The sequence below is a fragment of the Helianthus annuus genome, chromosome 13 (assembly GCF_002127325.2).
Source record: "Helianthus annuus cultivar XRQ/B chromosome 13, HanXRQr2.0-SUNRISE, whole genome shotgun sequence".
NCBI classification, from domain to species: domain Eukaryota; kingdom Viridiplantae; phylum Streptophyta; class Magnoliopsida; order Asterales; family Asteraceae; genus Helianthus; species Helianthus annuus.
In genome coordinates, this window is record NC_035445.2 from 140,059,721 (window position 1) to 140,071,935 (window position 12,215).

The following is a 12,215-nucleotide window of genomic DNA, read 5'->3' on the forward strand; positions in this document are numbered from 1 at the left end:
AATACAAGTATTCACAATATGTAAGTTAACCTGGTTTTGTCGCTTTGGACTATGCATGAAGCTTTTTAATCAAGATATGAGAAGTTAGGGTTTTCTTTGAATTCGCAATCAGATTTCTACTTTCAAGATTTTACTGGAGAGGTGGCAATTTCAACTGGTGTCTCTAACGGGTCAAACATATAAAATAAAAAATATTTAGATGAAACCTTCTTCTGAACCAAGTTATTCAACAAGTTATATCATTATTGATTGCTTATAAAAATGGTTAAGCTTTTTGGGTCAACAAAACATGGTCTGGTCTGTTTCAACCTATGCTAGAAAAATATAAAGTTTTTGGTGTTGAGTCGTTACTCAACCTCCCTATTTTGCCACCTCTATTGTTCAGTTTCGGATAATAATGCATTATAACTACTTTTGAATTCTAACAAAGTATTAGACATTTGTAAGCGAAATAAACTTAAGTTGATTGTGGCACACATAGGTTATATGTTTTAAACTTATATGCAAATCATTCTTCTTCCTTCAGTATTATTATTTTCGGTTCATGGGTCAGAAGGCCATCAGTGCACTGGAATGCATACTTATGTGATTTACTACTACCTCTTTTCGTTAATTCCATATTTGTTTTACCAAATAAGTTAACTTAATGTCACTCTTATAACCCACTTTGCAGGGCCAGACGACAAATACAAGAGGCATTCGCATTCGAAGATAAATTGCACAAGGTCATATACCATCCTTTCGTTCTTTTTAATTTTAATACTTATAAGAATACCATAAATATCTTATTGTCATATCTTTTTATATAATGATGGTGTTTGTTGTCGCGAAAGACGAGAGTACACAAAAAAAGTTAGTTCTTCTGCTAAGTTATGCCTCAACGGTGACCTACTTTTGAAAAATTAGTTTTTATTGATAATTATTGTGCAACGTCATGGTGTCATCTTACTTAAGTAGGACTTCTAAAAGGCATTTATGAAGTCAATGCATTGTTGAAGGTAACTCCCTAAGCCTAAAGTGGTAGATTGGCCCAGTAACCTTTGTATGAAGTTGAAACTATGGTGGAAGTCATTAATAGGTGTGTTTCATTCGTTTATAATACTTACACATTTAGTGTTTATTGGGTTGATGCTAGGGGTCTTAATCGGGTCGGGTTAGTTGGGTTTTGGGGTTTCGAAAATGTAATCGAACACAGACCCAAATAAGCTCGGTTCCATCGGTGTGCGGGTTTAACGAATTGGGTCAGTTGTTTATTTAGGTTGTTAAATGGGCTGCTAAAAGTCTTCATAAGTTTGGTTTAATCATGCTATGTATTGTACTTCATCTTATGGAATGAGTAATAAGTCAACAACCTGAATTTTGACTTCCAATTTTAAATCTAATTATGCATTTGATCCACTGTTCCATCTGGTTTTAGTTTTTGATCCAACTCTCTTTAAATTTGAATAGTTTTGTTTCTACGAAAGTCATATCAATGTTTCTAGATGAGGTGTTTGCAAAGGCCGCTGGCGGATGAGATGTAGCATGATTTTGTGGAATAACAGATGTGGCTGTGAGAATAAGTTGTAGCTAGACCGGTAAGAAATGCAGTTTAAATTGTTGTTGATAACTTTGATATTTTACCCTATACGTTGCAATGGTATCAGTACAGTACTACTGGCACCTGGTGTATAATAATATATATTAATGGATTGGTTTCATATTCGAGTTTGGAAAATAAAATGGATTGATTACATGTCACAATCTTCACTTTAACGTAAATGGATTGATTTTGTATTTGACTTTGGAAAATTAAATCAGATGTGTTGTTTTTCATTTTTGAATAGTGTTAGGTCATATGAGACCGTTGGTACTTGTTTTAGATGGTTATGGATTGTTTTGGTTATGTTTATTAGACTTTATAAAGTCTAGGGGCTAATATTGTAATATTTTGATAGTGGCAAATCTGACTTGGTGTAGTTAAGATTCCAGCAAATTTATAAATTTGCTGGCAAGTCAGACACTATATATAGCCCATGCATTGTAACCTAGCCAAGCTTTTGGCTCTTTGGTGAATGAAGTGTTGTTTACATTAAATCTCTAGATTGTGTGCTCAAATCAGATTTCCAAGGTGCTTTATTGATTCATATACTTGTTTGGATTCAATACAACACTTGTTGTATTCATCAATCCATTAGCTTCATCTTCATTCTTGATTTTTCTTGACTTTTCATAGTTCAAGCACTTAATCAATAGGTGTTTTGGACTAAAACAACCAACCACTGTGATCCGGATACGTTTTGGGATCTACAATTTGGTATCAGAGCCTTAGTGCTCTTGGTTGTTGTGTTTTTGTTGAGATTTTTCATAGTTTTGAAGGTTTTTCAAAAGTTTCAAAGTTTTCAAATTTTTGGACCTCAAATGGATTGATTTGGTGTGTTTAATCGATAGGTTGTTGTTAATATATGATTAGGGAGTCATTTTGGACATTTTGATGTATCAAAACATGGTTTTTGAGCCGTATTTGGGTGATTAGAGGGTTTAAGTTCGTGTTAAACCCTCTGCTCAGCGAAGTTAGCTTGAAGTCAGCGAACAATTTTTGAATGCAGCGAAATTATTTTTGAAGGCAGCGAAATTATTTTGAAGCCAGCGAAATTATTTTGAAGCCAGGGAAATTATTTTTGAAGCCAGCGAAATTAATTTGAAGACAGCGAAATTATTTTGAAGCCAGCGAAATTATTTTGAAGCCAGCGAAATTATTTTAAAGCCAGCAAAATTATTTTGAATCCAGCGAAATTATTTTGAATCCAGCGAAATTATTTTTGAAGCCGGCGAAATTATTTTGAAGCCAGCAAAATTAGTTTGAATTCAGCAAATTTAACTTGAATATCGCAAAATTAACAGTTTCGCCGATCAAACACAAGCAAAATTGTTGATTACCAGTGAAATAGCGTCATTGACCCTGTAGCGAATTTATCGAAGGCGACTTCGAGGACAGTGATAAAGAACCACAGCGTTTTTATCACGGTGATCGGCGAATTTAGCCAAACTAACGTGTTTGTTAATTGTCTCAGCGAAATTAGCTATCTTCACTCGTGCAGGATCCATCCTCTATCCGGCGAAGTTATTGCATTGGCGAAGTTATCGGCGAAATTATTCTCAGAATCATCTTCCAGCAAAATTATTGTCTGATCAGCTTTCTTAAGTAAAAAACAAGTCAAGATGTCGTTGAATCAACTAAGTCCAATTGCTCAAGCAGAACATGAGACCGGAACCACCACTAAACCACCAAAGTTGAAAGGAGCAGAAGATTTCGGTACTTGGAAGACTCGTATCCAGTCGTTCTTCGAATACACGGACTACAATCTGTGGCTCTCTGTCACCGCTGGACCCCACATTCCAACGGTTGTTCGAGGAGATGCGGTAGTTGCCAACAATGATGCAACTACCTTCACTGATGAAGACAAGGCCCTAATCCAACGGGACTGTCATGCACATGCCGCCTTAACCATGGCTCTGTCAACTAATGACTGTAACATGTTTGAAAAATACAGAACAGCAAATGAACTCTGGCTCGCTTTGATCGAATATTACGAGGGAAACGAAGAGCTGATTGAGAGCAAAAGAATCATGGTTCAGAAGCAATACGACCTGTTTTGTGGAATTCGTGGAGAAAGCCTTTCCGATCATATCAGTCGCTTTCGAAATATGATGACCAAGATGAAGAAGGCAGGAAATCATATCACTAACCGTGCTGCCATAAAGAAGCTTTTAGACTCACTTACAAAGGAATGGAGCCTAAAGTGCATGATGATCAAAAGGGATTTCCTCAACAATCCAAATCCTGTCACTCTAACCGATTTGATCAACACTTTGAAGGATTTTGAAATGGATGTTAACAAACGAGAAATGAATACGACTGGTTACACCCCAAAGCCTGCTCAGACTTCTGCAGGATTGAAGAACGTGGCACTTCTTGCATCTGAAGGTGTCAGTCAACATGCTTCAGACACAACTTACTTCAACGCTTCCGCAAGCGCATCAAAGGCTCCACGGTCCAATGAAAAGACAGTTGTGCTCGGTGACACTCAAGCTAAAGAGAATGCTGAAGCAGAGGAACAAGTTCACAAAGCACTCATGGCAAAAATCTCGAGCGATTCTTTATCTTCATCGTCAAAACCTACCGAGAAACAGGCTACGGGAATCCCAAAAGGAGATGATGCTACCGACAAGAGTATGAAGAGTATTCTCACTTTCTCCGAGCCTGAGAAAGACAAGAAGGTTGAAGAAGCTGTGAAGGCCATAGAGCAGGTTCAGAAAGAAACAACTTCTGTGAAGGAAGAGAAAGCGAAAGCCTCAGCTGTGGCCATGAAAACCGAATCCTCAAAAGAAAAGGCAGACAAGGATTTGGTAAATAGCATTCCACATAACTTTAAAGTAAAGTTATGCACACCAGCATGCGTTGATGTCGTGGCACATTACAAGTCTCTAAATCTAGAATTTGAGAGACAAAAAGACAACGCTTTAAAATTTAACAAAGAGCTTAAACAGAACGAGGCCGCATATCAGAGAAAGTTGAATTCAACTTTAGCTGAAATGCAAACTCTAAAAGAATTTGTGTTTAGAAAAGATTTTATCATTAACGATCTCACAGATAGACTAGAAAAGGCTTTAAACGAAAAGAACAAGTTGCAAATCGTCATAGACAAATGGAATGTCAGTCAAAAGGCCTTTACTGACATCAAAAACTGCCAACGACCAACGTATGTGAAAGACGGGATCGGGTATAAGGACAGGCAAGGAAATGAAAGAAAACTCTTCTTCCACCATATAGCAAAAACTATGTGCCTATGCCAACTCCTCATCCCGAAAACGATCTAATTGATGAAAAGGCCTCTGTAGAACAAAACGAATCTTGTGAAAATAAAACAACCGCTAACTTTTCTAAAAGTAATGCAGATCCAATTGTGTGTAAAGAAGATGTGTGCGATGAGGATGGGACTGCGGTGGTTCAAAAATAGGAATAGGTTATTCAGGCAACAGTTATTCCACTGTTAACTGGTTCGCCTGGAACTGTTCTGAGAAAAACAAATCTTCGGATGACTGTAAGGGCCATGTGCCTACATTTGAGACCCGTGATCGTGAACATGTTATGTCTGAATGTCATGATTTAAATTCTGCATTTTGTAATGATAAAATTGTTTGTGAATCTCCTGTATTTGTGCCAGAATTGAAAAAGAATAGCTTTGGAAAATTCCTCACAGAGGAAATTCCAGAATTTGTTCCATTTAGAACAGGTATGACAGAGTCAGAAAAGAAAATCATTGAAGATCACTGCAATGAAGACTCAAGCGGTGTTGCCTCAGAAGAGGAAAAGGAGACTTCAAGTCCTAAGGATGAGCAAAAATCAGAAACATCAAGCGAAGGTCGAACAACAGATGGTGAAAGCCCTGAATTTTCAAGTGAAGAAACCTCGAAAACCACAAGTGAAGATCAAACAACAAATGATGAAAGCTCCGAAGGCTCAAGTGTTGAAACAATTGAAGACCAAGATTCAGAAAGTTCAAGCGAAGATCAAAGCTGCAATGATTCAAGTTACGAAGCAAGTGAAGAGCAAAACTCAAGTCAATACCAAACGTCTGAAAATTTATCCGATTCCGACAGTGATGAAGAATGCTCAGAAGATGAAAGCAGAGTTGACAAGAAAATGAAGAAAGCCGAGAGTTCAAGATACACCGCATCAAAAGATTCTTCAAAAAGCTCAAGACACTCATCACTTACACCATCTTCTAACACCAAAAAGCCCAGACGTAAACGATGTTTTCGCTGTGATCATTTAGGACATACAGCGAAACATTGTAAAACCAAGAATTTTTCTAAACTAGAATATGATTTTGTTAAAGATTTCACAAATCAGCTTGATTTTCTTAAGAAATCTGTTAAAAATCTGGTTAATTCAACAACTTATTTTTGGAAGCAAAAAAGAGGACATCGTGGGTCAAAACCATGATAGATCCAAAGTGAAGCAAATCTGGGTTCCCAAATCAAACTGATTTGTGTATATACTTGTATTTCAGAATAAACTCCAGAAATGGTTTCGAATGCTCATGAAATATATCTGGGATGTCGACAACGGATGGTCAAGACACATGACAGGCTTAAAGGAACTTCTGAAGAATTTTTGTTTTATTGATGGTGATTACGTGTCATTCACTGGAGATGAAAAGGGAGGGAAGATCGTTGGAATAGGAGATGTTGTATCTGAAGCACTTACTTTGGAAAATGTCAACTATGTTCCAGAATTGTGCTACAATCTCATGAGCGTATCACAAGTCAGTGATAAAGGAATATCGGTGCCAACGACATGGAATGTTTGTTTCTCAAGCCTGAATATGTCGTTCCTGCAGAAATGATCATGCTCACTGTTACATGACAAAACAACACATACGTGCTCAACATGAAAATGATTGATTTCCTTGAGGTGGAAATGAATCTTGTGATCCAAAATCATTTGTTAATACTCTATCTTTTGTCAATAGTTAAAAAAAAACGTTTGTTGAAAGAAAAACAAGTATCGTGAAGCGTCGCCCACCAAAAAGTTTTTCTGACTTTTAAAATTTTATTTTCAGGCAACGGACTTTCGAAAATAAAGATTTTAGGGGGGGGGTATTCCAGAAAATCCAATATAGATGCTTATGTCTGACTCCTGTTAAAAGAAATGATAGAAAATTGCTAACACTTTGTCATTTCTTGCAAAACAGAAAACAAAAAGAAATCGGGGTACCAAGCAACGACGTGTCGGTAGATTCAGCAACACCGACGAGTAAACTGCTGTTAGGGAGCAAAACATAATGTCTACACAAGAACTCTGGCTTTTCTCAGGCATTACGCATCTAAGTGGGTAACACGTTGCGGCATATGGCTTAATGGTCTTGAATCTTGCGTTGACAGATTGCCAAAGTCTGAGATTTCGGGTCTTTCTATTGGTATTTCATTCGGAGGATATCATAGTTGCTCTTCTGCTGCATCCAGATACAAAAATTGATTAACAGAAGGAATGTGACAAAGCTCGAGAGAAGAAAGAAGCTATCATCAATCACTTGCTTCAAAAGACAAGCTTCTTTCATCAGAATCAGAATTCCGAGAAATTAAATCTCCAATGTCATCCACATACAATGTCACATTAAAGGATGCAAGCGAAGTTGATAACAAGCAAACTCCATCACAGCACATCATGGGAAAAGACGCAGCAAATCCTGACACCAGAGTCAAAGAATGAAGACACTCAAGTACGCAATAGTCTAGGGGGAATATTGTTAGACCATTTTGAGACCGTAGGTACTTGAGTCGATTAGGGTCTAAAACGCTAAACAAGAATGAAGAACGATCAAGTACGCAACGGTCTAGGGGGAATATTGTTAGGTCATATGAGACCGTTGGTACTTGTTTTAGATGGTTATGGATTGTTTTGGTTATGTTTATTAGACTTTATAAAGTCTAGGGGCTAATATTGTAATATTTTGATAGTGGCAAATCTGACTTGGTGTAGTTAAGATTCCAGCAAATTTATAAATTTGCTGGCAAGTCAGACACTATATATAGCCCATGCATTGTAACCTAGCCAAGCTTTTGGCTCTTTGGTGAATGAAGTGTTGTTTACATTAAATCTCTAGATTGTGTGCTCAAATCAGATTTCCAAGGTGCTTTATTGATTCATATACTTGTTTGGATTCAATACAACACTTGTTGTATTCATCAATCCATTAGCTTCATCTTCATTCTTGATTTTTCTTGACTTTTCATAGTTCAAGCACTTAATCAATAGGTGTTTTGGACTAAAACAACCAACCACTGTGATCCGAATACGTTTTGGGATCTACAAATAGTGATGTCAAACTTGGGATTTTTGGTTGTGGATTTTAAGTTTTAACGGTGGTTAACTGATCATTAAGTCAGTTTTGAGCCACGGGTGGCCAGTTTCTTTTGATTATTATAAGATGATTTAAGGTCAAACAACCGGTTACAACTAACTAATTAAAAAATGTTAGATGTTGGATATGATGTTATAAAATGAGAACTTGGAGATACGCACTATGCTATATGGTGATTTAGTCACTCTCACTATATATGTAACACACGGGTACTTTAACTGTTAAATATTATATAATTTATTTTGAGTAACCCGTGTAACACACGGGTACTTAGACTAGAAGATGAAACTGGAATGCAAAGGATACATGGGCTTTTCTCGGATATATGTGGAGCACCTTGATTCTTCCACCAAGTCTAAAGGTAACTTCTCTTCAGCATTAGCTAATTCTACGGCTCCATTAACAAGATTATTCAAGTGTTTTCTTTAAACTACCGACTACAGAGAATTAGAGATCAATACTAAAATGATTATGTAGTGGAGGGTTCAAATGAGAAGAAAAATTTTGTAAGAATAAAAAGAATAAGTTTTAAACCAATAGAAATGCTCCATTTTACTACATTTAATATGTGTATTTAATGTTATTAATAAGGGCATATATGTAAATTTCTAATTGTAATTAATTAACTAAGTAATTAAACTTGTAACTCACTTTTAAATATACTCTTTCAAGATAAAATAATTTAGGGTGAAGGACAATTTTTGACATGTGTAGGATAAATTTTAGTATATGTGTAGGATAAATTCTTAAATGTGTATGATAAATTCAGATATGCGTAGGGTAAATTTCGGTAAGTGTAAGATACATATAGGATAAATTTTGAAATGTGTAGGATAAAATGTTTTTGCTTTATTAATTAGAGATAGCATAATTAATGGAAGGAGTTATAAACTATTTAATGTTTTACCATTATGCCCTTTCTTCTTTTTCTTCTCACATTAAATTTCTTCTCAAATGAACCTTCCCCTGATTATGTATCTGCAGTTATTCATAACCTTTTATGCATCTGTGGTTATACTTGCTCGAGGTTTCGTTTGAAGATGATCATTTGGTACTTGAATCTTAAAGTTCTGCCTTTTTTAATTAGCCTTTTGTTATTAAGTATTTTGGGCTATGATCTTAAAAAACTATATTGCTTTTCATTTCGTATCGGTATTTGACACACTAAAAAGATTAAAAAATAGTATTCAAACATAAAGTGTTTTTGGTCAAGCAGACCCAAACCAAAAACTACAGGTTTTGTAATCATATATGTACTTTTAAAGTATCAAGAGCTTTAACAAGTCCACTTCTTTTTTTGTGATGCATTCAGGTACCAAATGTGGGTCTCAATTTTGTGGTGTATGAATCTTTAAAGATTGGTTGGTTAAATCAAGACCATTTGGGCTAGCCGAGGACGTTGAGTTGAATTTGACAACCAAACGCCAACTACGGATGAGATCGGTACCAACCGGTACCCATACCAAAAATCCCAAACATTTGGGTACCGGTACCTACCGGTATTTGAAGGTAAAAACCGGTATCGAAAACATTAAATGTTGGTACCGAATGGGTACCGAAAATCGAATCAGTTCGGGAAATTTGGTACCGGTACCCGGTACCATTTACTCATCCCTACCGCCAACATAGTGGTTTGCTTGGGTTTGGAGGAGGCCGAGTCCTAAGTCTTGCGCGTTGGTAAGACCAGATCTATTATTCTGTTATGAGGTTTGGTGATATGTACATGCCATATCTCAATATACTACTCTGGCATGTCTTTGCCAGACCTCTTGTGATATTGTTTAGGATTGAAAGAGTATTACCAAATTCTCAGATAGTTTTTGTAATGTGGCTATTAAAATTATTAGCATAAATGATGAAGTTAATTTAAGTGTTTTTTTAAATCTATTTTGGGTGTTTTGGTTAACCTTTGTATAGTGACATTACTATAACAAGCAAAGTGAAACAAACCATGATGTTCCTTTTTTAAAATGGTTGATTATGGTGCTAAGAATTATAACTAGCAAACCGGAACAAATCATAATGTTCCTTTTTAAATGGTTGATTATGGTGTTAAGAATCTCTCATGGTTAATATGGTCTCATTAAAGCAAGCATTCTTCGTCTTAGATGTTTTACACGTAATAAGGAACATCATATTTTTGTCACTTAAAACTTATGCATTGCCAAAGTTATAAAAAACATTATTTTTTATTATGAACAATAAAAATAACTTTTTTCAAGTAAAAAGAAAAACGTTGTGACTAACAAATTTTTCTTAGGGTTAATTACATGGATGGTGGTTGTGGTTTACTCTCATACTACATGTTTGTCCCTAACTATAATTAATTATGTGGTCGAGTTGGTCATTAATGGATGACAAAGATGATTAGCATGGCGCTTGGTTTTTAACAGTCCGAGGAGCACTAAGGCGATAAGGTCCTGAGTTGAGACGTAGGGCGTAAGAGCATGCCGTTTTTCTTACATCATTTCATGTAGTTCTATCACTTACATGATTCTCTCCTTTTACATTTGTCGTCATAGGAAAGTCAGGTTGATCATCAGCATTCAACAATAACAATGTAGGCATGCACTCTGTATCTATTAACAATATTTATTTCTTTCACAATGGAATAATGGCGCACTCTAAGGTGATATGTTAATATCAAATAATTTACTAATTACGAGTCAAAGGTATGGTTAAAGGTTGGACGTTTTGTATTTATATTCTTACGTTATGATTCACATACTTTATTTCGGCTATTCTGTATTTATCTTTAAAATATCCCCCCTCCCCCGTTTTATCCTTCAAGTGAAATCAAAGTTATATTTAATATAGTGATTGTTTATCTATCTGTTAGACTGGACGGTATATTTCAACAATTTTCAGTTATATATTTGTGTGTTAAACCACCCGCGAAACTCGCTGGGTCTTACAACCTTCTAAAGAAAAGAAAAGCCATCAAAATAAATAAATTATTTACGAACAATGAATGTTGTATATAAAGAGATCTTCAATGAGTTGTGAAATATTTATGGTTTTCATGTATTTTCGTTATTTCACGTACTTTCTATGATTTATGTTTATATTTGAATGTACATGTAATAAATTATTTACGTATTAAAGTATAATTTTTTGTTGTGTAGCCACCCGTGTATTACACGGGTACTTAGACTAGTATATATATATAAGGTTTGAAACAACCAAAATGAAGGTTGTGACTTGTGTGGCTCTAAGCCATTCCTTAAGGTAAATGCAATGATAGATTAGTGAAAGGTCGAGATCATGTACATAACAAAAGCAATTGTAATGATAGCACTATGAAAGTTGTGTGGTAATAATCCATTCCATAAAAGTGAACGTGATGATATAATGATCGTTATAAAGGTCATGATCATGGTAAATGATGAGGGAAATCTTTTTCTTATGTTTGGTCTCTCGTTCATAAGTAAACTACTCTGATGTTAGTTACTTAAATTGATAAATTAGTGTTGATGCTCATTTATACTGAATTTCACATGAATCCTAAATCAATGTTGAGAACCCGAAGTTCTCCCAAATGTATACAAAGTCCCGTTTGTTTTAATAATGATTTTTCAAGTTCAACCCAAACTTTAGTTCATCGCACTTGGCGTTTTTGGCTAACATATAGCCTAGTGATGGAAAACCTTATGAATAGTACATGTTTTCCCTCTAAACAAAGGCTAAAACTATAATATTTCACGTGGTAGAGACGCTATTGATACTATTTCACGTGTTAATAGCATATTAAATGCTCTAGAAGAGCATTGATAGTTTACCCGCTGATATCGAATTTTATAATTCATAATGCATCATATTCTAATGTATACCGAAGAAATTTATTAAGTTTCCACTATGTTTGAATGAAAAGTCATCACCTTGGAATGGTGTAAAAGAAAATGTACTAAATATCTAAAATATATCATATAGTAAATATGGCCAAGAAGACTATATTAGAAGTTACTAGAAATGATACTAATTTTCCACAATATTCCATTAAATCAAATATGGTGAGTAACCAGAAGTTACTAGAATATTTATACGTTCACCACATGGCATGACCAAATAGGTCATCAAGATAGCATCATGATATGCTAAACAATCAAACATGCTAACCAGTACCTTAGCACCTCTAAGTAATCTAAAAACATTGCTCCCAAAATGCCTTATCATATGTCTAGTTAGTTTTTTTTTTTTTATGGCAAATAATTTTTTATGCCCTTCCAAACAATAAACTCCTGCAAACAATCCCTCTTATATGGGACCATTGAAATGTACAGTTGTGTGGATTGTGGCATTCATACA

At 35.3% G+C, this 12,215-nt stretch overlaps 1 protein-coding gene across 1 annotated transcript; it reads left to right on the forward strand.

The window, feature by feature from the left end:
* Nucleotides 1-3,201: 3,201 nt before the first annotated feature.
* Nucleotides 3,202-6,392, forward strand: LOC110901811. Its single transcript, XM_022148588.1, has 3 exons — nt 3,202-4,389; nt 5,090-5,581; nt 6,057-6,392. Exons 1-3 carry the CDS (start codon nt 3,202-3,204, stop codon nt 6,390-6,392), a joined length of 2,016 nt encoding a protein of 671 aa, XP_022004280.1.
* The last annotated feature ends 5,823 nt before the right edge of the window (nt 6,393-12,215 follow it).

What these genes read in the sequence shown, in the direction of transcription:
- LOC110901811 (XM_022148588.1), top strand. Translation starts at nt 3,202, where the DNA reads ATGTCGTTGAATCAACTAAGTCCAATTGCTCAAGCAGAACATGAGACC. An exon ending in AAAAGGCAGACAAGGATTTG is followed by an intron (nt 4,390 to 5,089) that starts GTAAATAGCATT and finishes GATGACTGTAAG; the next exon opens with GGCCATGTGCCTACATTTGA. An exon ending in GCAATGATTCAAGTTACGAA is followed by an intron (nt 5,582 to 6,056) that starts GCAAGTGAAGAG and finishes CTTGTATTTCAG; the next exon opens with AATAAACTCCAGAAATGGTT.